Source organism: Dipodomys ordii, unplaced genomic scaffold (genome assembly GCF_000151885.1).
Source record: "Dipodomys ordii isolate 6190 unplaced genomic scaffold, Dord_2.0 Scaffold2, whole genome shotgun sequence".
Classification (NCBI taxonomy): Eukaryota; Metazoa; Chordata; class Mammalia; order Rodentia; family Heteromyidae; genus Dipodomys; species Dipodomys ordii.
The window spans coordinates 23176715-23203009 of record NW_012267218.1 but is presented as its reverse complement, the minus strand read 5'-3'; the positions used below and the strand labels follow the sequence as shown (position 1 = coordinate 23203009).

At 46.3% G+C, this 26295-nt stretch overlaps 1 protein-coding gene across 1 annotated transcript in view; it reads right to left on the bottom strand.

Annotated features, from left to right (window-relative positions):
* Ltbp2 (latent transforming growth factor beta binding protein 2) overlaps window positions 1-26295 on the bottom strand; it is a 102899-nt gene that overhangs the window by 45375 nt on the left and 31229 nt on the right. Inside the window, exons 9-13 of the mRNA XM_013013523.1 lie at window positions 12258-12448; window positions 10363-10533; window positions 9654-9860; window positions 8542-8828; window positions 7216-7318 (exon numbers count right to left, since the gene is read on the bottom strand). Of these exons, the coding sequence (XP_012868977.1) occupies window positions 7216-7318; window positions 8542-8828; window positions 9654-9860; window positions 10363-10533; window positions 12258-12448 (959 nt within the window). The remainder of the gene's footprint in view (window positions 1-7215; window positions 7319-8541; window positions 8829-9653; window positions 9861-10362; window positions 10534-12257; window positions 12449-26295) is intronic.

Here is a 26295-nt window from a genome sequence, read left to right as displayed (position 1 = left end):
CCTCCCCCTCCTCCTCCTCCTCCTCCTGCTGCTGTTCTTCCTCCTCCTCCTTCTCCTCCTTCTTTTTGTGGCAGGAGTGGGATTTGAACTCAGGGCTTCACGCTTACTTGGCTTACTTGCTTAACTGACATTCTACCATTTGAGCCATGTCTCCATCCCTACTAATTATTATTTGCTAACTATTTTGTGGATGAAATCTCAAGATTTTTCTGCCTGGGCTGACCTTGGACCTCAATTCTCAGGAACTCAGCCTCTTGAGTAGCTAAGATTGCAGGTGAGAACCTGGTTTAGTGCAGTTCTTTGAACATCTCTTAATTGTTAGGCTGGGCTACATATTGCTAATCTGCCTGTGTGTTGGATCCAGTCTTAACAGGAATTGTCCTTTATGCACAAGTAACTTATGAAATACATCTAACATGCAACCTCTTGGCAACAAAATTCAAGTGCAGTCCCCTGAGTTTGGTATCCCTCAAGCAGGCCCAGCTCTCCCTAGAATACCTTCATCCTTCCGTACTGTGTGACCTTGAACAAGTTCCTAAGCCTCTCTGAGCTGCATTTTCTTCATTAAGACCTTTAGCTTGGGGTTGGAGAAGTGGTTCAGGTGGTAGAGCACTAGTCAATAGGGAAACGCATCACATATAGAATTTGAGTCCTGTGTTAGACAAAAAAAGGCCTTTAGCGTACAGGTTGTACATACTGAATGAAACAATGCAAGTAAATGTCAAGCTAAGTGTAAAAGTTCAGCAAAAAATTGGCAGTCTTCTTGTTTTAAGGAGGGGAAGATTCAGAATTCCTTAAAGCAGCGAGAGAATCAGCTTTCCCTGGAGATATAAGGAGGGGCCTGGGTTCTGAAGTGAATTCATCCTAGGCCAGACAGACAGAAAGAAGATCTTGTGGCAAACAGTTGGAGGCCACCACTATAGGCCTTGAGCCATGTGCCAGCTCTATCCTTTCCAGCAAAGGAGCCTTGGAGTTAACACAGCCAAGCCTGATGGGACACTTGCCAACTTTCCAGTCAACTCAGATGTCTGTCTTATATGGAAACTCAAATGTGGCCTCAATTAAAGTAGCTCTTGAGCTCGGTGCATCCCCAGATACTAGCAGGGGTACTGGAGAGGCTCTGATAACCGGAGAGGCCTTTGATAACTCCCAGGGTTAGGAAGATCGGGCCAGGAAGAAGTCCTGGAAGGCCAGTAGGGGACATACTGCAGCTCTCACTCAGAGGGGAGGGGAAGGAACTGCAGGTGGGTCTAGACTGAACACAGAGCCATTTCCATGAGGAAGGGTAGTCTGGAATTCTGGAAGAGAGGATTTTCCTGTACCTTGCAACTAAGACCTCCAGGCAGTCTTTTCCCATGATAGAAATAACAGTGTTCTGCATGATCTTCTTCAACTTGTGGCACAGAGCACGAAAGCCTCACACACATGGGGGACATCATGACGTCGCATGGCTTCCAGACTGCCCACACGATTGCACTCATCACAACCTGATTCTGCTAGACCCCTTGCTGGACAAGACAAAGCCTTCCCTGAGAGGCAAATCCCATCTCACCAGATGAGAAACAGAAGCAAAGCTACAATAGTGGAGAATGTGCTAGAACTCGGAAGTCCTGCTTGTTGCCAAGCATCTCCCCACCCACCCCAGAAGCTCCTTCCATCACCTGATGCTTGCATAGCGGCTTGCTTGTCATGCCTCCTTAAAGAAACACTCTGCCCTCACCCCCCACCCGGCCCCGCCAGCCTTAGGTACCCGTGTCAAGCTAGATGTCTGGCACATGGTCAAGACAAACAAGGTTTACCCACATCGTGTGCCCTTCCCTCTACAGTGCCCAGCTGCACTTTCATGTGTTTCAAATGTTTACGTTACCCAGCTCTTTGTTATTTCTTGCTCAGGATGTTGGAATGTCTGACATTCCAGGGTCTGTGCCCTGGTGCCCATCTTGCTGAGCTGTGTTGAACACAGTGGGAGAGGGATCATAGAAAAGGAGGCTACTACCTAGGAGATGTACAGGCAAGGGCTGAGACTTGAGGGGTGTCCAGGGATGCATCTGGTATTCTGCACCCTCACATGCAGATAAAGCACCCACACCTGTTATCACTAGGTACCAGGCCCTTCTTGGACACAGCTGGTCAGTTTTATTTGGAGCAAGTTCCTTGATTATCTGGAGAGCTGAGCCGATGAGACTGACACAGTCTAGATCAGGAATGGGGCATATGGGCTGGCATGAAGCCTTTGAAGTGCAAACACTTATCTTTTCTTCTATTCCCAATTTGTGAATAAGAATTCTCCCATGCTCAGAATCAGTCTCCTGTGCCCAGCTCTGGCTGAGGGGACCAGGCCCGGCATCGTTCACTGCCAGTAGCTGTCCTTGCTGCATCTCGGCATCCCTGATAAGCCCCCTGGTCCTGCACAGGCAGAAGCCCATGTTTCTGCTAAAATGCCACAAGCAGAGGATGTGATATTTAAATGAGGAATCTAGGTTGGCTTTGATTTTCATGTCCACTAACATCACCAGATGTTCACTGGAGACGAGAGACTGACACCTTCCCTCTCCCCAGCCAAGGACCCTGCAGGACTCTCCACACTACCTTCCCTCTGGCATATGTCAACAGCTCTGGATCATACTTGGTGGCCAAACCTCAGATATCTCAGGGCCTAAACCCTGGGTGGGAGGTAGAACTCAGCACTGAAGCAAGATTTTGGCGAGGTCACTTTCAAAACCCTGCTTCTACGCCTTGGCCACAGCTGAGCCCAGTCTTGCCCTCCATTGTTCCCCAGACTCCAGAGGCAACATCATGGCAGCCCCCAAGCTTCAAGACAAGGAGAGAACCTCCTAAGGCTGCTCGGCAATTGCATTTTGGATGAGCCTTCACGGTTCCTTGCTGTCCCCAGGCAAGTCAGCACCTTGGCCAGCAGCACTAAGTCCTGGATGCTCCCAAGAGGCCATACAACGGACTTGGGAGACCTGATCCCACCTAATGCTTCTGATATGCCTACCTTCCTTTAGGAGAGAGCCCAAGTTGGGCAGGGCCCAACAAGAGATGGATGTTACACTATAGAAATGTTGCTCACTTTTCTGGCCTCACCTGCAAATGCAATTTCCTTGAGTAGCTAACACTTCCCCATCTTGACTGTCCTACTCACTATTCATTCTTTTTTTTTTGGTCCAGTCCTGGGGCCTGAACTCTGGGCCTGGGCGCTGTCCCTCAGCTCTTCAGCTCAAGGCTAGCACTCTACTACCTGAGCCACAGCCCCACTTCCGGCTTTTTTCTTTTTGCTTATGTGGTACTGAGGAATCGAACCCAGGGCCTCATGCATGCAAAGCAAGTGCTCTTCCACTGAGCCACCTTCCCAGCCCTCACTATTCATTCTTTAAAAAAAAATTTGGGGGGGCTGGGAAGGTGGCTCAGTGGTAGAGTGCTTGCCTTGCATGGCTGAGGCCCTGGGTTCGATTCCTCAGCACCACATAGCAAAAAGAAAAAAGCTAGAAGTGGCTCTGTGGCTCAAGTGGTAGAGTGCTAGCCTTGAGCTGAAGAGCTGAGGGACAGCGCCCAAGCCCAGAGTTCAGGCCCCATGGACGGACCCCCCCCAAAAAAAATTTTTTTTGCCAGTCCTGGTGCTTGAACTCAGAGCCTGGGCATTGTCCCTGAGCTTCTTTTGATCAAGGATAGCACTCTACCACTTGAGCCTCAGTGCTACTTCTGGCTTTTTCTGTTTATGTATTGCTGAGGAATCGAACCCAGGGCCTCAGGCATGCTAGGCAAGCACTCTGCCACTGAGCCACCTTCCCAGCCCTCCCTATTCATTCTTCAGATCTTATCCTGGATGTCCTCTACTCTGGAAAGCTTTCTTGGGTCTGCCAGCTAAGCTAGGGTCCTATTCCTCACAATGCACAGAACATGGCACAGAAGCACCACATCTAAGGGAATTACTCACACCTTAGCTTTTTATGCTTATCAAGATGGTTCTGGAAAAATAGGAGGAATCATTTATTTTCTAATTTGTACCCAGGTGCTCCATGCCTCATGAGTGCCTCATCCTACTATTGTGGGTCTGTACAGCACTTAGAACTTGTCTAACCACTGAACTAGCCTTTTTGTTTCTGATGTCCACCAACTGTCTATGCCCCATTCCTAGAGTAGACTGTAACCCTGAAGAGGGGGGCACTCTGGCATTGCTTCCTCCTGTGTCTGCTCAGGCACTGATCACCATGAGTACTTCAAATGCATCTTGGTCAATGTAAATATTTGTTGGCTAAACAGAATGTGAGATTTAAAAAAGTACAAAGAATTAGCCTGACAAGAAGAAGGAAGAAAAACAAGGAAAGAAAAAAAAACTTACTGAAAAATGTCTTTGGCCTACAGGGGAGATACTGAGTAGAGTGATGTGTTGGTCCATTTTCCTTTTTTCAGGACAACTTTAACAACAGTGATAGAGCCAGATGCTGGTGCTCACACCTATAATCCTAGCTACCCAGGAGGCTGAGATCTGAGGACTGTGGTTCAAAGCCAGCCTGGCTGGGAAGTATGCAAGACTTATCTCCAATTAATTACCAAAAAGTTGGCAATGGTGCTGTGGCTCCAAGTGGTAGAGTACTAGCCTTGAGCAAAAAAGCTCAGGGACAGTGCCTAAGTCATGAATTCAAGCCCAAGGACCAGCATAAACAACACAAAATCATAATAATAGTACTACCCAAGGGAGAATGATGGAAGAAAGGGGAGATTGATTGTAATACATTGTTTACATGCACGGAAATGTCACAGTGAAATTTTCCTTGTTTAACTAATGTAAATAAAAAATACTATAGTTCAGCCATTCCTTACTGTCCACAAACAATTGGTTTCAGGACCCATGGCATCAAGATCTGTGGATGTCTCTTATATGAAATGGTATATCTCTGCAATCCTCTTGTATTCTTTAAATAATCTCAAATTGATTATTATATGTATATGCCATGCAAGCAGGTATTATTCAGTATTGTTGTGGAACAATGACAAGCAAGCAGTCTGCATAGTATAGATGCAGCCTTTTCAGGCTCAAGCACAAAGGACTCATGGGAGGTAAGAGGTGAACAACTCAAATGTGAGTGCCAGAGAAAGAGAGAAGATTTGCACAATGGCAGGAGGTTGTAAGAGCTGCGACCACACATCACTTCCTCTGTGGATTCAGTGTAGTGTTCAATGTGAGGTAAATTCAAGCTTTAGTTTTTGGAATTTTCTGGATTTTTTCAAACACTTTTGATCCACTGTTGATTGCATGAGCAGATACAGAACTGCAGATACAGAGGACCAGCTGTAATAGCTGCTGTACACAGGGATTCTATTTAAGTTCTGCAGCAGCCTGTGAGGTCTGTAATGTTGCCTCCCTGGGCCAGACTTCACAGGTGAGAAACTAGAGGGCAGAATGAAGTTTGGAGTCTGGTACATGTCAGATGCTCAAGCCTGCATGCTGAATACTAACTACCCTTTACTTCTTTATCAAAACCTTATTACCCTGCAAAGCCATGTGTACTTTATTTTCTGTGGCTACAGCTCCATTGCTGAGTCGGATGATAGGAACAGCCCTGTTCCTCCCACCTTTGGGCTCGGATCCAGGCACCCCTCCCCAAACTGTCTCGGTGAGCTGGCTACTGACAGGCAAGAGGAATCCATGCCAGGTCCAGGAATAGAGCCTAAAGGGAAAGACAGGCTGTGTGGTCAGAAGCAATACTCAGGCATAGGCTCCTGCTCATCCCTCCTAGACGTCAGATTAAGACCTCTGAGAACAGTATGAATGAAACTTTTTTAAAATCTGCAATAGGTGTCTTATTTATTAAATAGATTTGAGAGAATGCTAAGGGATAAGTTAGCCTGAGTTGCTTCAAATTTGAAGCTACAATCACACTTGGACCAATGTCCAAGTGACTCTGGAATCAGAGTCTGGTATTCAGATAAATGATTCTATCGCAATAAAATCAACTTTCACAGTCACATAGGTAGCATTGTTTTTCTAAGTGAGATGCTAATATTTATGGTGAGGAATCCAAACACAAAAACTCCATACACACAGAAATATAATTTCAGTAATTATAAGAATTATATTCCCAACAACTGGGGAGGGAAGGGATAGCAGGGGAAAAACAAAGGAGGGGGTAACAATGCTTGATAAGAAATGTACAAATTACCTTACTCATGTAACTGGAACCCTATACAGTATCTTTACAATAAAAAATAAATAAAAGAATGATATTCCCAACAACAATATTTCCTGAATAATGTATGTCCTCTACTTTGTACTGAATATATTCTTTTGCTTTATCAGCACAAAGTCAGATGAGATAGTTTGAACCAGGTGATGAAAATAAATAATGAAACACTTGATGAAGTGAACAACTGGGTTCCTGAATGGACCTTTTATGTTTTGCTCACCCATAAATCCTCAGTGATTGACATATATGAGGCACTTGGTAAGGATTTGCTGAATGAATGAATGTTGGTTTTTTCCCATACCCTCCAAAAGCAGGCAGGAGCTTGGGGATCTCACATCTCAAAATCGAGGATATTCTAAAATGCTCAACCCCAAGTCAGAGATCAAGGAGCAGGAAAGAGATGAGAACACCTGATTGACCACCATCCCACCCAAAGGAGAGAAGGAAGAAACACTGGGTCACCAAATCAAGACTGCTGGACCACTGAACTAGGCACTGATGGCTTACACCACCAGTGATCTGAGGATCACTGAGAGCTGAGGATCTGAGGACCTGAGATCTGAGGATTGTGATTCAGAACCAGCCTGGGTAGTAAAGTCCATGATGCTCTTATCTCCAATTAACCATACACAAAAACAAAGAACCAAACCAGAAGTAGAGCTGTGGCTCAAAGTGATAGAGTGCTAGACTTGAGCAAAAAAAATCTCAGAGACAGTACCCAGACTCTAAGTTTAAGCCACACAACCAAAACCAAAATTAAAACCAAAACCAAAATAAAACAAAACAGAAAGCCACTGGATGCCTGAGTCCTGGGCAGGAGTGTATTTGAGAGGGTGGAAGAGGTTCATCAGCAAGCACAAGATGCAGCAGCCCCTCATAGACAGTCAAGCAGTGAAGAGGCTCAGGCTGCTGGACACAGGAGCTTGATAGAGGCTCCCTCAAGGCAGATCTGGAACACCTAGGTGGTTCACCAGTCTGTTTCACCTACCTGGTCTTAGAAACCTTCCACCTTAATGAGAGCACTCACCTGGTCTAGGAGGACACAGGGCACATGAAGTCACCCCCCAGAAGGCTCCCACACTGCCACAACAGTCTTCCTGTGTAGTTAGCTCCAGCAGAGGGTCAGCACACTGGAAAAGAGGCCATGGACACCTGTGACACCTCACCCCCATCATTTTTTCCTCTTGTTGTACACAAGATATCCCAGAAAAGTCCAGGACATAGAACTTACCCCCCCACACACCATCACATACACGTATTCTGCCAGAGAATGCCACTCCCCAGGCTAGGGAGAAGTGTTTGGCCAATGTAATGGAAGGAAGCAGAGAAGGCTGCATCCATTGTATCATACCCTAACTTTGTGTTGGAGGGTCCACCCGAGACACATGATCTACTCTGTGTAATCTACCACCTTCTGAGTCCATTAACACTTCTTAGACAGGCTCCCAAAGGATGAGATTTCCTCCATCAACCTCCAGAGAACTGGGGGTCACCCCAGTGAGAGCTCTCCCAATGAGTAGGATCCCAGGCCAAAGCTGGGGGTGATCTGAGACTCGGATCTTTAGCTTTTGCCTGTATTTCTTCCAGTCCTCTAACCTCAAAAATACCAACTGCAACAAGTAAAGCCATCATGAGTCTGTTCTAGCTCCTGTCCTTGGGAACTTAGCCTGGCCTCCCAGCAGGAGCTGAGGATGCCTCCGGGGAAAACAGAGCACCTCTGATCTTTGGATCACCTGGGCTATGTTTTTTTGTTTTGTTTTGGTCGGTCATGGAGCTTGAACTTTGGGCTGGGCACTGCCCCTCAGCTCTTCAGCTCAAGGCGAGAGCTCTACCACTTGAGCCACAGCACCACTTCTGGTTTTCTAGTGATTTATTGGAGACCAGAGTCTCATGGACTTTCCTGCCTGGGCTGGCTTTGAACCGTGATCCTCAGATCTCAGTCTCCTGAGTAGCTAGGATTACAGGCATGAGCCAATGGTGCCCGGCTCATTCCACATCTTTGTGGCACAAGTTGAGAGACTAGAAATTAAACTCCCAGGTTGTAGGCTCAGTTCTTAGGTAGTCAGGATTTTCTGAGACCAAACTCAGGCTGGTGACAGTTCCTTTGGCAGGGGACTTCCTCTATCCTCTCCTGTATGCCCGGTACTGACAGGGACTATGTGCAGCCCAGTTAGGAGGCCCTGCCTCTTCACACTCGGCCCTTTTTCTGCCCTGGTTTTCTTATCTGGGAGATGAGAGAATGGGAGGTCATATTCCATAAGAACAACAAAGGACAGAGAAGAGCAGAGTGCATGGTGGTCACTGTTCTGGAAGCCCCTAGGACAGAGGCTGGGGGAGGGAGATGCATTCTCACCTGTCCATTCACAGTATTCAGGTAACATCGGCCCAGGAGTCCCTGATGCCCGGGCACCACTGGGGGAGGTGGCCGAGGAGGCTCTCCCGCCCGAGCAGGAATGCTGTTACTGTCCCAGTGGCTGTAGCTGGTGCTGGCAGGAAGTCGGTATGGGGGTCTAGTTTCCACACTGTTCTCCTCTGGGGCCCTGTCGGCCTCTCCTCGCACCCGTGCCACCTGATGGATCTGCACAGATGCCTCAGGTGGGTGGTTAATGTGCACCTTCACCAAGGAGGGGTTCACAGAGGCTGTACACAAGGGCTGGGGTCAGAGCTGGGAAACATACGCCACCCTCACTCTCCCCCACCTCCAAGAGTGCTGACAGCGCTAGGCCAGGTAGTCATGGGCAGTGTGTGTCCTCCAAACTTCCCTGGCACTCTTGTGTTCTGTAGTTGAAACCCCAGAGAAATCCCCCATGGGGGACAAGATGAGTCATAAACTCCTTCACAGGAGGCCCCTTAGTGTAAAGTCCAATGGCATTGTGATTTGTTACTCAGAGCCTTGAGCAATAGCCCTGACCCCTGCCTGGTCCTCCTCAATGCCTTTGCCTACGCCAGTCCTCCCCTCTGCCGAGCCAAACACCGCCCATGGTCGAGGGCTCACTGCACCAGTCATGTAGCCTTCCCAGAGTACTCCAGGCTCAGGGGTCCCTCCATCTCCCAACTCCTACAGAATTGTGTTCTTTCGGTTGCTTGCTTGCTTTTTTTCAACTTTAATTTGGGACTTACTAACAGAAGCCAGGGAAAATGAAATGTTGTATGTTGAAATCCAACTTCCCATCCATCCTTCCTCTTTCTACTGCCCAGGACTGTGGATTCCCTGAGGGCAGGATGCTGCCTGTTTCCTGCTTGACTTCCCCATCACAGGATAAGGACAAAAACTTGGGATGAAATTCAGATGGAAGGGGGAAAAGAAATTTAGGAAATGAAATGGGAGCCTTGTGGGTAGAGGAGAAAGAGGGAGTCTGACAGTGAAGGACGAGCTGGAGACACTTCCCTGCTCCTGTCCAGCACAGCAGGGCTGACCAGCTATCCTACCTGGTACTCCCCGCAGGCTCCTGGCTGAACACTCACCCAGCTGATTGGAGAGAGGCAGCGTGAAGGTGGACCGATGCAGGGGGCTTTCCAGTAGGGCCCTGTGGTGGGATCTGCTCCCTGGAGACTCCCTGTCCTGCTGTGAGGCAGGCAGGTGGCAGAACTTCCCAGTAGAGTTGGCAGGGCACCAGCACTCATCCCGGCCGATGCAGCGGCCTCCATTCAGGCAAGGGATCTGACAGAAATCTATAACATCAACCCCCAAGTGCCATCAATCTTGTGGCCAGCTAGTTACAACAGAGAAGGGGGGAGGACAGGACACCAAATCTAGATGGCTTAGGGACTCCAGCACCCCCTGAAATGCAGGGACTTTCCATGAGGCCACACAGTGAGAAAGGGCAGATAACAACCAGCTCCAGCCTTTCTAGAAAAAGCCCTTTCATGTTTCTTCCTTACAGTAACCCAGGACACCAGGCACTGGCATTATTAACTCCCTATCTTCTCTGTCGAAAGGGGTGTAATATGCCTAGAGCCACACAGCCATGTTGTGACAAGGCTGAAGAATCAGCTCTCCAGGTAATTGGGAACACCTGATGGAATCCTCTCCCCTCCCACCCCTAATCCAAACAAGAACAGTGACTTTATTCCTAGAAAGGATCTGGGCTCCAGTCCAAGGCAAGCCTGTCCCTGTGGCCACCCCAACTTCTCAGGACCAGATGGAAACCACCATAGCGGAAAAGACACTCACAGATACGGAAGCCAGACTTGGGGTCATGGCCCTGGCCACCCTGGCTGTACAGGGTGGTGGTGTCGCCCCGCTCACAGCTGTTGGCACAGTGCCCATGGGCACAGGTCTGCTTACAGATGGTAGGAGTGAAGACAATCTTGATCTTCTTTATTTTCTCTGTGAGGTTCAGTCCTGTAGAGAGAGGACTTGTGTCCAAGAGGTAGGGATGAAAGGCGCTGCCATGGGACCGGGGGAAATCCATCCATGCCCAGGGCATTCTCTGAGTACCTTCTGGATGCCATGTCTGTGATGGGACACAATCACACCTTCGAGAAGCCCACAAATAATTAGCTTCTAAGTTCACATTTGGTACATGTTAATTCTTAACCTTCTTGATGACTATTACTTAGTTGGAGCCATTCAAAAGGAACACTTTCATGATTAACATAGCTGAATATTCAGTAACTTTTACATGTTCCAACCTAATATTTCCACTTTACAATTAGATTGAAGGTCAGAGATATTTGGGGTGCCTTATGTCATAGCCAGCAAAGGGCCATGCCTGGGCTTGAACCTAAGATCAGGGAATAAGATAAAGCTCAGGTTGGCTAAAAAGGATGATAATGGTGCTCACTTCAGCAACACATATACTGAAATTGGAACAATACAGAGAAGATTATCATGGCCCATGCACAAGGATGACACACAAATTCATGAAGTAGTCCATATTTTGAAAAAGAGACAGAGAATGATCATGATAATGTCCAGTTAAAGACAGGTTTGGGGCCTGGTTTGCCCCTGCTTTGCTTTGGATCAGACACTTTATCTGGTAGGGAAACCATTGAAAAACTTCCCAGCAAGATATCACAGATGTATCAGTGTAGAAGGACTACTGATAGGCAGAGTAGACTGGGGGCAGGTGAGGTCGTTTCATTTAGTAAGGATAATGGCAATACAAAAAAGAGATTTACAAATTCAATATGGGGATCCCAGGGAGGAGAACAGAGCCAAAAGGTTGAGGAGGGAATGGAAGGCCGGAAGTAGAAAAAGTATGTAGACCATGGGTCCAAGAAGCTTGTCCGTGCAGGGAGGACGTGGCAGGAGCTAGTTCCCAGTATCTGTAAGCAGATTAAGGAGGGCAGGCTTAGAGGAGCTGCTCTGAGAAGCAGTAGAGAGAGGATGTTCTAACAGAAAGAAGGGATGAAGGTAACAACACCGTGTGTCATGATGAGAATACAGAAATGGTGATCTTTTCCTAGTAGTAGAAGTCAGTGTTACAGAAACAGTTGGCAGTGTTGAACCAAGAAGGTTAGAATTTAAAGGAAGAATGAGGAAGAGGCACCTGGCTGGGGGTTGAAAATCATACTTGTTTATAAAGTGAGCCAAGGCATAATAGGATAACAGGCAGAGACAGAGCAGCTAAGGTCCTAGAGTACTACGTGATCAAATTCAGATCACTTATTTTGGCACCCCTGAAGTTTGACACAAAGCAACTGCTCAAATAATATTGTCACAGCTCCACTTCCAGCTTCTTGGTAGTTAACTGGAGGTAAGAGTCTCCCAGACTTTCCTGCTCAGCCTGGTTTCAAACCATGATTCTCAGATCTCAGCTTCCTGAGTGCTTAGGATTATAGGTGTTAGTCACCAGCACCTGGTTACTACTATTTTTGCTTGTTTATTTTCTTTCTTCTGTGCTGGGAATTGAATCCAGGGCCTTGCACAATTTAGGCAAGTGCTTTCATATGTATCTACAGACCTACCCTTTCAGAAGCTGTCTGTTGATTGGCCGAAAGAATGAGGGACAAAATGGCAACTCAATTCCTCACAAAGAGTGGAGAGAAAGCAGAGGTGGAATGGAGAGTGGTCTAGTGGTTTAGATATTCTTCTCCTTTAGGCCCTGAGGCAGAGCACCTTACCCCAGGGGGATGAGCGATTGTCCAGATGTACTGCCTGCTGAGTGCCATCTCTCTGTTCAAGACCCAGTCCTGTGGGCAGAGCATTGGAAGTCAGATGGCCATTGGCAGCAATGGCTGGGTAACGTCGGATGGTCCGAGATAGCCCCATGTGCTGCTGGGGAGGGCGTGTCTGGCTGAGCCCACTCAGGGTCCTGTGGAGACAAGCATGGCACCAGAGTTTACATCCCAGGAGCAGTGTGTCTCTGTGGCTTCCTTCATCTGGCTGCCCATCTCTCCACCCATGTGTGGTTGACTCCTGGATGTGGAGGTGCCCAAGACAGGAGGATGAAGGCTGACCAGCCATCTGTAGAGGGAAGGCTTTCTTCTATGTGCAATACCCAAGCTTTTGCTGTACTATTCTGGGCAAGTTTCTCAGCCTTCTGAGCCTCAGGACCTTTGACCTTTTGACTTTTTTTTTAGGACCTTTGACCTTCTAAATGATAGACTGTTCTGAGTAGCTTTGACATTCTGAGTCAAACCACTGACAGACTAGCTCCTATCCTGAAACCAAAGCCCAGGCCTGCCCTGTCAATTCTTGTTTTGTTTTGTTTTTTCCTCTGAAACTGAGACTTAAACTTAGTATCTGACCTTTTTGCTTTTTTGTGTCCAGTCGTGGGGCCTGAACTCTGGGCCTGGGCACTGTCCCTCAGCTCTTCAGCTCAAAGCTAGTGCTCTACCACTTGAGCCACAGCGCCACTTCCAGCTTTTTTCTTTTTGCTTATGTGGTGCTGAGGAATCGAACCCAGGGACTCAGGCATGCAAGGCAAGCGCTCTACCACTGAGCCACCTTCCCAGCCCATGAACTTTTTGCTTATTGGCTGGTGCTCTACCACCTGAGCCATGCCTCTACCCCATGTCATTTTTTTGTCGGTCATGGGGCTTGAACTCTGGGCTTGGGCGCTGTCCCTGTGCCCTTCAACACAAGGTGAGCACTCTACCGCTTGAGCCACAGAGCCACTTCCAGTTTTCTAGTGGTTTATTGGAGATAAGAGTCTCACAGACTTTCCTGCCTAGCCTAGCTTTGAACCGTGATCCTGAGATCTCAGCCTCCTGAGTAGCTAGGATTACAGGCGTGAGCCACAGGTGACCGGCTCCCATGTCATTTAGAGGGTTGTTTTTTTTGGGGGGGGTCCAGTTGTGGGGCCTGAACTCTGGGCCTAGGTGCTGTCCCTCAGCTCAAGGCTAGCGCTCTACCACTTGAGCCACGGCGCCACTTCCGGCTTTTTTTTCTTTTTGCTTATGTGGTGCTGAGGAATCAAACCCAGGGCCTCAGGCATGCAAGGCAAGCACTCTACCACTGAGCCACCTTCCCAGCCTCCCATGTCATTTAATGTAATCCTTTATGCATTTGTTGTGGAATAGATGCTCTCAACAAATAACTATTCACAGATCATTCAGAATCTCCCTCATTTAATTTTATTGTAAATACTATAATCATGAATTCACTATTCATGAGCCCAACACAGCAATACTTTTGTCTATTTTCTTTCTACCTTTGTTCACACACACGATTTTATGCTATTATCATCACGTATACATACAATTTAAATGGACTTTTTTCCCACTTAACATTAGATCATGCTTTATACAATTCCCATGAGGGTCAATCTACAGATTACTCACAACTTAGATGCTGCATATTTAGATTGCTTTAAAAATTTTAACTGTGGACATGTGTGTGTGTGTGTGTGTGTGTGTGTGTGTGTGTGTGTGTTTGTGTGAGTGCTGGGACCTGAACTTAGGGCCTTACACACTTGCTTGAGTTTTTCACTTAAGGCTGGCACTCTACCACTTGAGCAACACCTCCACTTCCAGCCTTTTGCTGTTTAATTGGAAATGAGTTGCTCATATTTGCTTGACTCATTTGGCTTCAAACTGAGATCCTTAGATCTCAGCTTCCTGCATAGCTAGGATAATAGGTGTGAGGCATCCAAACCAGTTTATGTTTTAAGAAAAACTTCTCCCTGCAGTCATGGACATTGATTCAGACATAAGGAAACCACTCAGACATAAATAGTAACTACTCCTTGGAAATAACAGTGCTTGAGTACATTTATGTATAAACATGTTTAACCACAGTTTGAAATTTTATGGATATCTAGATTTAGAGATTTTTTTAAAACAAATGATATGTACTGTGTAAAGTAAAAATAAATCATGAAATCAAAATAAATCTCTATTCTTCCCAGAAATTCCATTTCATAGATAAGGGAACTGAGGCTCAGCCAAAGCATGGCAAAAGCTCAAGGTGATTGTGAAGAAAGATACAGAAATTCTAGAAGCCTCAGGGAAAGCTAGACTTCAGCTGGTGCTTAAGGGATGGGTGAGTAAGATTTCAAAAGCCCATAGTGTAGCCTTCCAGATAAGAAAGTACTGAATGGAGAAGAGGAAAGGGAAGGAAACATTAGCTATTAAGTTTGTACCAGCTTGCAGGCATCATGCTAAGTGCTTTACGTATCTTTTACTTGATCCAACAACTCCGTGATCAAAAACCTCTGTTTGGCCCAAACCAGCTTAAACAAAGTAAAGAGACAAATGATCCAACAGGAAAAATATGTGCAATCATGTCACAGACAAAAGATGAATCTGCATAATATCTTAAGAAATAGAAAAGACAGAGGCTACCAGCTCTAAAAGAAAAAACCCCAGCCAGGCTCCAGCGGCTCACGTTTCTAATCCTAGCTACTCAGAGGATGAGATCTGAGGATTGTGGTTCTAAACCAGCCTGGGTAGAGACTCTTATGTCTAAATAACCAGCTAACGGCTGGAAGTGGAGCTGTGTCTCAACTGGTAGCATACTAGCCTTGAACAAAAAAATCCAAGCTGGAGCTCAAGGCCCTGAATGCAAGCCCCAGTACCAGCACAAAAACAAAAGCAAAAACAAAACCTTCAAGGGATATGAATAAATGGCTTACAGAAAACAAACATTTTTTTTCAACTTAGGGAAATATGTTCAATCTTCTTCCTTATAAGAGATGTGTAAATGAGAACTATGAGACAGCATGTTTTACTCCATCTGACTAGCACAATTCTTGGTGAGACTGTGCCCTCTCAGATGTTGCTGGCAGGAGTGTAAGTTGACACAACTCTTTCAGAGAGCAAGTGAACAATGTCCTCTTGTGGCATAGTGCATGTGATTCCACCTTTAAAACTACAGATAACCCTACTGTAGTGGGCACTGGACCCTGCCCACATCCATTTTAATGCTGGTACATTCCGAACAGCTGCAAGGACAGTAGCCAAAGCTTATACTTACGATTTCTCAGTCCTGCTATTGGCCAATGAGAACCATGTGACAAGATCCTCCTATCACCATGGCCATACCACCAATGACTATCTCAAAAGGGAAGATCAAAGGCCCTAGACACGTTGTGTCAAGGTGAAACAACTTCAGAAGCTCTGAATTCAATCAGCTCAAAGCTTGATTTCCTGGGAAGTCCATCCTTGCTTGTCTTTCTCCACTATTCCATTCTTCTGTCCTTTCTCTCTTCGTGCTCCCCCAATAAGCCACATATACCCAAATCCCACCTCTAGGGACTTCAGCTAAGACACCTACAAATGGTCACACTGATGCCGAAAAAAGATTATTCATTCATTGCAACATTGTTTTGAAATAGAGTATTTTTTACAGAATAGAAACAATCCAGTGTCCTTGAGTAGAAGATTGCTTAAACAAGGATCTGAGCACAGAATGGATTAAAGGTGGCTGGAAACAGAAGTGGCTCCTCACTTCTGTAAGGAATGATATTTAAGACACATTGAAATGTGAAAACACAACAGTCTAAATCTCACCTACAGACTGTTTTTATCTAGGCTGTGACTTAGCAATGTTCTCTTTCAAACTTTTTTTTTTGGGTCGGTTATGGGGCTTGAACTGGGCCTCGGCACTGTCCCTCAGCTCTTCAGCTCAAGACTAGTGCTCTACTCCTTGAGCCACAGCGCCCTTCTTGTTTTCTGGCAGTTTACTGGAGATAAGAGTTCCACAGACTTTCCTGCCTGGGCTGGCTTTGAACAGCAATCCTCAGATCTCAGCCTCCTGAGTAGCTAGGATTACAGGCGTAAGCCACCGGCGCCTGGCTTCCAACCATTTTTTAATGATTGGAAAATAAAAAGTAAAAAGAAAAATCATATTTCTTGACATGAGAAAACTATATAAAATTCAAATGAAAGTTTCTATAAATAAAGTTTCATTGGAACACAACCAGGCTCATTGTCTGTGACTGTTTTTACTCTCAACCATGCAGTTGAGAAGTTGCAGAAGCATTTGTTATAGGAAGCCAAAAATATTTACTATCTGACCTCTTATAGAAAGAAGAAGCTTGCTGATTCCCAGTGTGGAGCATGTGAACTTTTTTGTCAGCATACAGAAAATAAAGATTCATGTTGTGTTTATTTGACATAGAGAAAACAAGAATCCATATTGTGGTTATTTGCATATTCATGAAGCAACCTTGGAAGGATACCCTGGAAAATTAATAACAGTGGTTACTTATGTGGGAAAGGCAAAGAATAGGAAGTAGAAGGGAAGATCAGCCAGTGCAGCGATTTAATGAACAGTTACTCTGTGCTGGATTTTGTGCCAATAACACACAAGTCACATGCATCCCCTCACATAGGCCTCTCTGTAAGGTAAGAATAAGGTACTCACTATCCCCATTTCACAGTTGGAAAAACAGTTGGTGTGGAGGTTCTAGACCTTGTTGTAGTACAAAACTCCTAAGTGCAGAAGTCCGGTTACTACACCAGGTTAACGTCATCCTAAATCCACCCACTTGTGTTATTAGTTTAGTTTATTACCGTTTTACAGTCGAGGACACTGAGGCTAAAGGATATAACAGAACATCCGATGTGGATCTTTTCCGGGGGAGGGGTGCTGGTGCTTGGGCTTGAACTCAGGGCCTCATGTTTATGCCTGGCTTTTTTACTCAGGGCTGGAACTCAACCATTTGAGCCATGCTACCCTATCTGGCTTTTTGTTGGTTAATTGGAGATAAGAGTCTCACTGACTTTCTCTCTAGGCTGGTTTTGAACCTTGCTCCTCAGATCTCAACCTCCTTAGGAGCCAGGATTATGAGCCACCAGCACACAGCAGGTTTGGGCTTTTATGGTGGAGGGCCTGAAACACTGGGAGAAATATCTCTGCTGTATGGACTGGGTAAAGCGGAGTCCCTGAAGATTTCAAAGCAGGAAAATAACATGGTCCAAGAAGCAGTCTCTCCTCCTTCACTCATTCAAGAAGCATTTATGAATAAGTTTAATATGCTAGGCACTCCAGCTCAAGAAAAGCAAAACCCTCTTCCCATCTTCAGTCCAATTGATAGGGAATAGGCAATAGAAAGATAATAACAACACAAAGGAACTAGGGAATGGTTGGCAGGGTATCTCGGTACATTTTGCTAAACATCATGCTTTGCTGTTGTCCTGGAGTAACAGCTCACTATGATTGAGGCTACTTCTTGGTATGGTCCCCAGCAATGACACCAATGGGAACTTTCCCAACTGCAGAGGTTAGCCAGAGGCCTCACTTACATCTCATATAGTTATGGTTTCATGCACGCACCTCCTTGCAAATCACCATCTTGGTTGGCTCTGAGGATGCCTTATTAGGTAAATCACTCCTTGTTCCCCAGTTCCTAGAAAAGCCCTCCCATTTCTTAGAAAACTCCACAATTATGGAAATATCTTTAGCATAATCACCATTAAACCATATCCATAAAAGTGTCTAAGACTGATAGCTCAGAGCACTTGAATGCTTGGTTGAACTGTCTGCCCTCAGTCTCCTTTTGGGATGTACTGTTGCTTTATGATCACTTCTGCTTTAATAAAATCTGGCTTTTGCTTAAATACATCTACTCTGTTAAAGAGTCCTCTGTGTGTTGGCCCCTGAATTTTTTCTTCAGTGAAACCAAGAACTTGCCATCTGTCTCCCCTGACACAATGGAAGCCACACAAAGGGACCAGAGCTCAGCAAAGGTGAGGGGCCCAGAATGAGCCAATATTAGCATTGAGACACTTGTGGTCTCAGGCCTGCGAAGGATGGGACAGACTTTACTAAATGATAGCTATGCTGGAAGACTTAGCTGAAGAAGACAGAGTAGTGAGGGGTGGGAGGGTTGGAGCTTAGATGGAAAGCCTTGGCTGTGGTCTGGGCAAGCAGTGACCAAGGATGGATGCAAGGGATATTGAAGACCTAGAAAATTCCCAGGAATGGCTTAGACAAGAGGGTGCAGGGGGGATTCCAGGACCCCCAGTGAGAGATCCAAGAAGTGGATGGTGGGCTTGGTCTGGGATATAAGAGTATTCCGAACCTCAAGATGGATCTTAGGATAGAAACATCCAGGAGGCAAATCTCAGGGGAGAGAGTCCCAGGCTCTCTCTCCCCACCACTGTGGTGGTGGTGGTGGGAGTTGGTAGGTGCAGAGTTAAAGGGGAGGTCTGATGCCTCTCAGGGAACCAAATGCAGACCCAGCCCAGACCAGGAGGCTCCTGCTAGCTGAAGCTGGAACTCTAACACCTCCTGATTTAAGGGGGAAAATTTTCTTAATAAACAGAATGGTCTCAGTTTTAAGTTTTACTCTTATAAATCTTTCTCCAACCTTTGGTGCCTGCTACCACTTGTCTGCTAGTGCATGATTAAACAAATGAACAAGCAATAAACTCTTATTAATGGAAAAATGTGGCAACAGCCCACCACATGTCACTCAACTGTTTGCTCTTTTCATGGGCACGTGCATACACCCGGAGCCAGGGTGGTATTTTTTCCTTTTCTTTTACATAGGCAGACGATTGTCATAGTTTCTGTTAGTAAAATTGTATCCAGCTAATTCTAATCATGGAATTAACTGTATTGATGGTCCATGTATTCCTTATGACTTCCAGGTGCTCTGACCCCTACATAAGAAATAAAAGAGTGAAGAAAATATAAAGAAGGGTTAGAAGGACTGAGGACCAGGGAATCTTAGGAGCAAATGAAGGAAGAGGCTGTGTGTGTGGTTGGGAGCTAGCAGCTAGAGAAGTAGAAGGAACAGGAGACTCAGCAGAGAGAAGAGCCTAGAGTTAAGAGGAGTTCCCAGTGCCCTCTGCTCCTAGCCAAAGCAGAGGCTCCATCTCCCTGTGAGCTAGAGTCCCATCTTGCCACAGGCCAGCTTGTCCTGGTACCTCCTTAGTGGCACAGTCTCTGAGGACCTAGATACAAAGCAAGGCAAAGGGCTAGCTCAGCCCTGGCAGAGCACTGCCCCTTCTCTCCTCCTGGCAGGTCATTCAAGCCTCATGCCCAGGCTAGGCCAGGATCAAGTGGTCTTGGGTGCTACATCCCCAGGGATCAAAGACAGAAAGCTATCTGGGGACAGCATACTCCGCGGGCAGCGCCTGGTGGGAGTGAGTAGCTGTCCATTGCCTGGAACAGTGATGTGGCATCATTTACACTCCAGCTTGAAAGGGTGCGAGCCAGTCCTCTCCCAGGTGTCTCAGATCACCCTTGTTGCTGTGCTTGTGTGTACCTATCCAATCTTTCAGCCTCACTGATTAGCTCAAGGTCCCCACTGAACCCCACCTGGTTGATGGTGAGTCACACTCTGTTTTGAGGCTTAGGCCTCTAGCTTCTTCCTTAGCCATACCCAGATATTAGAGGACTGGACCCCTGTCCTTCTGGGGCTGCTCAGAGGACCCTAGAAGGGGCCTATGGGAGGCCCCCTCCAGGATGGAGGAATTGCAAGGGAGGAGAACCTTGAGAGTCTCTCATGCCCAGAATGCACTCTGTCCTGCTTCCCAGTCAGCAAGCAAAGAACATACCACCTGTTTCCCGGCAGGTAAATAAGTGACACAGGGAGGCTCTAGCTCTAGGGATCTTGCAGAATGTTGGGGAGCGGGACACCCAACCTCAGGCTGAGGCTTTGTCCTTACTTTACAAGCAGTCCTCAGTTGCCCAAGCGCCCAGACTCAGAAGAGCTTCATCCCTCTCCACCCTGCTGCTTCTGTCAGCTGCCAGTGCTTCCCACTATCAGCCTAAGCACCCCCACATGCTGTGTTATCTTTGTTCTCTCCTGGCTTGGCAAGGGAGCAGGGTAGAACAGTTAGTTCAAGTTGCCCAAGAATTGGACTCCTACCTGGAGCACATCAAGGGCAGAGATGAGAATAAACGCAGTCCCTCAGAGGCTATCTAGGGCCTAGGCAGCACCTCTCTTTTTTTTGGCGGGGGTCCGGTCGTGGGGCCTGAACTCTGGGTCTGGGCACTGTCCCTCAGCTCTTCAGCTCAAGGGTAGCACTCTACCACTTGAGCCACGGCGTTACTTCTGACTTTTTTCTTTTTGCTTATGTGGTGCTGAGGCATGCAAGGCAAGTGCTCTACCACTGAGCCACCTTCCCAGCCCCAGCACCTCTCATTTTTACCTAGTTCTCCCAAGTGTTAAATTCCTGGAGCAATAGCCTTGTCCCTCCCACAAGGAAGAAGAAACTTGGCAAGAGTTATTGCCTCATTCTGGGCTGAGCGGGATCAGACCCGGGGTGGGGAAGGGTCCAGGTCTTACCATTTGTATATCCTTCATGGAGTCACCATAGCACTGAGCGTCCAATAGTGATCACACTGAACTCCAAACTCTTTCATGACTTCTCTCAGCTCTCCCACTTCACTGGAGCCATTCCCCAGCCAGGCTGGGCTCCATTGTGCAGCCAGCCAGAGCTAGGAAGCAGTCTGAATCCTTTGGCTCCAAGTTTCTTGGGAGGGTTTGTCAGTATGTGGGATTTCATAAATTCATCATACAGTCACTACCAAGGTGCACTCAGGCATCATGGAACTGGCATCTCGCCTATCCACCAGGAGCTTACCATCCACCCAGGGGAGGTCTAGTACATCTGTTGCCTTTGCATGAATTAGAAAAGAGGCCCTCCGAGTGGCCAATGACAAAAGTTGCTTGACTTCCTTCAGGCTGATGCAAGCATTATGCCAAGGTGGGAGAACCAGAACACAAGCTAGATTTTAACCCCATTCAGCCCAACCAGCATGTTTGGTACAGGATGCCTCACACATACACTCATACACAGCAGCCTAGGGCCAAGGTCCTGCGTGAGAACCTTTAGGAACAATCAGAGAGGGAAAGCATGGAGACTGTAGGACTAAGAGCCTCATGGCCAACTAAGCTGCCCAGTCCACATGTTCCAGGCCCATCTTAGACAGTAGCATCCTTGGATATGGATAGCTAGAGAAGGCTTTGAAAAATTAGGAGATGTGAATGAGAAGACAGGGCAAGAAAACCATGAGCCCAAGGAGCAAACTCAAAACTGTGCTGCCCCTGCTGGTGCTGGTGGCTCATGCCTATAATCCTAGCTACTCAGGAGGCTGAGATCTGAGGATCACGGTTCAAAGCCAGCCTGGGCAGGAAAGTCCATGAGACTTTTCAATTAACCATCAGAAAACCAGAAGTGGTGCTGTGGCTCAAGTGGTACAGCACTCTCTTTGAACTGAAGAGCTCAAGGACAAAGCCCAGACCCAGAGTCAAATCCCACAACCACCACCACCACCAACAACAACAAAACACACAAAAAACTGTGCTGACAGCTGAGTATCCAGGCACTGTTGGCTCATGCCCGTAATCCTAGTTGCACTTCAGAAGGTTGAGATTAAGGCTCAAGCTTCACAGCTAACCTAGGCAAGAACGTCTGTGAGACCCTTATCTCTAACCACCAAAATGCCAGAATTGGAGCTTCAGCTCAAATGGTAGAATGCCAGCCTTGAGCGAAAAATCTAAACGACAGTGCCGTGGCTTTGAGGCCTCAAGTACCAGTATTAACACAAAACAAAACTATGCTGACAATGATGTGCAGGGGTTAATGAGGCTTGTCTGGTAAAAAGGAAAACAGGAGGAGACAAGATGATTCTAGTAATAGCAAATATTGACATAGTTCAATTAGGCACAGGTGGCTCACACCTGTAATCCTAGCTACTCAGGAGGCTGAGATCTGAGGATCTTGAAACCAAGCTCAGACAGGAAAGTCCATGAGACTCTAACCATTAAAAAGCCAGTGAGTAACAGTGGCTCAAGTAGCAGGATGCTAGCCTTGAGAAAAAAAAACACAAAAAAAACAGAAAACACACGCCAAAAAAACCACGCAAGGGCTGGGGAGGTGGCTCAGTGGTACAGTGCTTGCCTTGCATGCATGAGGCCCTGGGTTCGATTCCTCAGCACCACATAAACAGAAAAAGCCAGAAGTGGCGCTGTGGCTCAAGTGGTAAAGCCCTAGCCTTGAGCTGAAGAGCTAAGGGACAGTGCCCAGGCCCAGAATTCAGGACCCATGACTGACAAGAAAAACAACAACAACAACCACCACCACCAAAAAAAAACAACCCAAAATCCTCCAGGACAGCACTCAGGCCCTAGTTCAAGACTAGGGCACAATCCCACTCCTCCTCCACAGTTCTCATTATGTGCCAAGTACTATACTTAATACTTCAGATATCATCATTAAAATTAGGAAGTTGGAATTATTATTTCTATCCACTTTGTAGAGGAGATACAAGCCGCCTAAGGTCACACAGCTAATGACTAACAGAGTTAATAAGAATCAAACTCAGCTACCAGAGACATGGAGCAGGAAAGTAATGGCCTAGCTTGCATGTCTCATGAATGCCACAAACCAGGGTTCTAAAGCTTGAGTGTGCTGGGCTCTGAAGCACAACCTGCTCTTCTTATCACTGCAGCCAAATTGCTGACTTTAGACTATTATCATAAGCTGCCATGGTGGAGCTGCCTGAATTATGACATGGGTGAAACCTGGATGTGGTTGGAGAGCTGAAGCCATTCTAAAGGAATGAAAACACAGGGCCTGCCAGGTGCTGCTGGAGATTAGAGGAGGTGGGAAGAGAAAGAACTGTGGGGATTGAGAGTCATTTCCCATAAAGAATCTGACATATGAGCATGTCACCACCTCCAACTTGGTCATCATGTGCCCCTAACCAGTGCTTAGCAAGCCTGACCTAGTATACAATTTAGGACCCCAGTTCTCCCAAGTATTGAATGAAATGGAACTGGTAAGATTCTTGCTTACTCTATAAGGCCAGTCTATGGCTTCAGATGAGCTGTTCCCACTGCTGGGCCTGCCCAGACAAGCCCACAGCAAACCAAGGCATGTGTGAGCCTAAGACAAGGATGCATCCCTCAGAGGCTTGGTCAATCCTGGAAGCCTGCAGCCAGCTTGCCCTTCTTGTGCTGCCAACTGTAACATCACAAACAAACAAAAAAAATCTGTAGAAACTAGAACGCCAACCTGAGAGCTTTTCATTTTGGCAGTATACTACTCAAATTCCTTAATCTATTGCTATCAATGCATAGGGTAATTTACCTTTTGTTTCTACTAGACTCTTACATTTGTTACTTTACCCAAGAGTATAATAACCCTATGCTACAGGAACCATCATTCCCTATTTTACAGATGAGAAACGAAAACACACAGAGAGACTGTTCATCTTCCCAGTGGGAAAGGCAGCTGGCACCCACACTCTGCCCATTCAACTTTGGCTATGACCAGAAGGCTCACCAGGACCTTCAAGTCTTCCCACAAGAGTATCTACTGACTGGTTGCTGCTCTGTCTAAACAGCAGGCTCAGGTAACCCCAGCATCAGGGGACAAATAAAAGTGGATGACATTCGTAGAGGACCTAGAAGGCTCCAAGTACATTTCCATATATTAAGAACACCTCCTAAAAATTCTACAAAGTAATGATGATCCTCCTTCTCCTACAGGTTTGTTTGTTTTTTAAACCTGAGGTGCCTAGGACTCAATGACTTGCTTTAGGGGGGCACAGTTAAGACTGAACGCAGGCTTCTTTGTAAAACATAAATATCTCATAGTTCCTACCTCCCATACCTCAGCATTTGGTAGGTTCTCTATCCTAGTGTAAGAATGTCAAAACCAAAACATGGAACCTTTTTTTTTTCTGGCACTCAGGCTTGAACTCAGGGTCTGGGTGCTCTCCCTGAGCTCTTTTGTGTTCAAGGCTAGTACTCTCTCCCACTTGAACCATGCTCCACTTCCAACCTTTAGTGGTTAACTGGAGATAAGAATCTCCCAGACTTGGGCTGGGAGGGTGGCTCAGTGGTAGAGTGTCTGCCTTGCATGCATGAGGTCCTGGGTTTGATTCCTCAGTACCACATAAGCAGAAAAAAGCTAGAAGTGGCATTGTGGCTCAAGTAGGAGGGCGCTAGCCTTGAGCTGAAGAGCTGAGGGACAGTGCCCAGACCTAGAGTTCAGGCCCTACAACCCACAAAAAAACAAACAAACAGAATCTCACAGACTTTCTGCCTGAGTTGGCTTTGTATTGCCATCCTCAGAACTCAACCTCCTGAGTAGCTATGATTATAAGTATGAGCCACTGGTATCTGGTAGAACCCTTTTTTTTTCCCTACCAAGAAAAGGGCTGTAGCCATGGGTGACCTAGCTGGAGACAGGGAAGGATACCATCTTATCCATAGTTCTAGGATACCACAAGAAGCTTTGATGTAACCCCCACCCTGCCAACCCATGTAGGTGGACAAATGAGGGCCAGGGTCTGAGCCCCCAGTAGGAAAATGCTGTGTGGGAGATCGGCTGGGAGTAGGAATGTAGTAGTTCCAGGATTTTGATTTGTAATCTTTGTTTTGCAAAGAACTGGGATTTTCCTCTTCAAAAAGTACTCAACTTCCTTGAATTATAGACTTTTCAAAAATATTTTTAAGGAGAAATAAGAAAAAAGAAGAAGAAGAAAAAAAAACAACCCTGCAGAATGCCTGTTCTAGCTACTCACTTCCACAGTGAATCACGGACACAAAACCACAGCTATGTGGCTAACAAAGGAACTATGTGTTTCCACATTTCATTATTGGAAATCATTTAGCAATCTTCACTATGTCATCTGCAGACAGATGCATGGCAGACAGACAAACAGACCTACCCTTCTGGGTCCTAAACACAGCCAGTTTACAAGTCATCAGATGAAAGCATGTCATCCGTTTTCCTCTTCTAATCTATTTTTTGGAAATTATCCTGCAAAACTTAAAAATCTCCCTCTTGGCCACTTTCCAGAATGGGGTGTGTGGGTGATCTTAGTGATAGAGGAAAGTAAGGAAGAGGGCTGGTTTAGTGAGTTCCAGAAAAAGAACACATGTATATTTCAGACTGTCTGTCTTCATCTCTTTCCTTCCTTCCCTTCCTTCTTTCCTTCCTTCCTTTTTTTTTGTGCCAGGGTACTGTCTCTAACCTATTTTGCTCAAGGCTAGCACTCTACCACTTGAGCCAGACCTCCACTCCTGGGTTTTTTGTAGTAAATTGTTTCATGGACTTTCTTGCCTGGGCTGGCTTTGAACTATGATCCTTAGATCTAAGCATTTAGTTGTAGCTAGGACTACAGGTGTGAACCACTGGTGCCTGACTCTTTTCTTTTTTAAAAAAAAAATTACTGTTACCATAACATCCTTTGATTGCTGAAGCTATTTTTACAAGGCTTTTCTGACTAATTCACTAACCAATGGCAGATCTACACATTGAATAACTGGGAAAGCTATGGATGGAGCCCATAAATCAGAAACTTCCTCTATATCCCCTAGCAAAGGCTGCAATCTAATACAGATTTGAGATTTTTTTTTGAGCTCAAAAGAGATTTCCTGGGGCTTGAAAAGTCTCCATCAGAACTCTGGAAGAATTTTCTCCCCACAGGTCCTGTGTCACACTTGCACCTGAGCTCACACCACTGAGCTGAGTGCTGTAAAATGTGGTCTGACTTGACAGACCTACTTGGGCATCTGCAAAGGAACTTTCAACATCTTCTATTTTCTTTTACTCCACTGTTCCCTAACCTATTCCATTCAGACAAAAATTCTGGAGGACTTAAGTAGGTCAAGTGCCATGAGTTCTCTATTTTTCAAGTCAGAGGCTGGAAGCTGCATACATATGTTCATAAACTACTGACGCTGAAGCTTCCTTAACTCCCCACACGTGGTTGTGAGGAGATGCTGCCCCAGACCCTCACCAC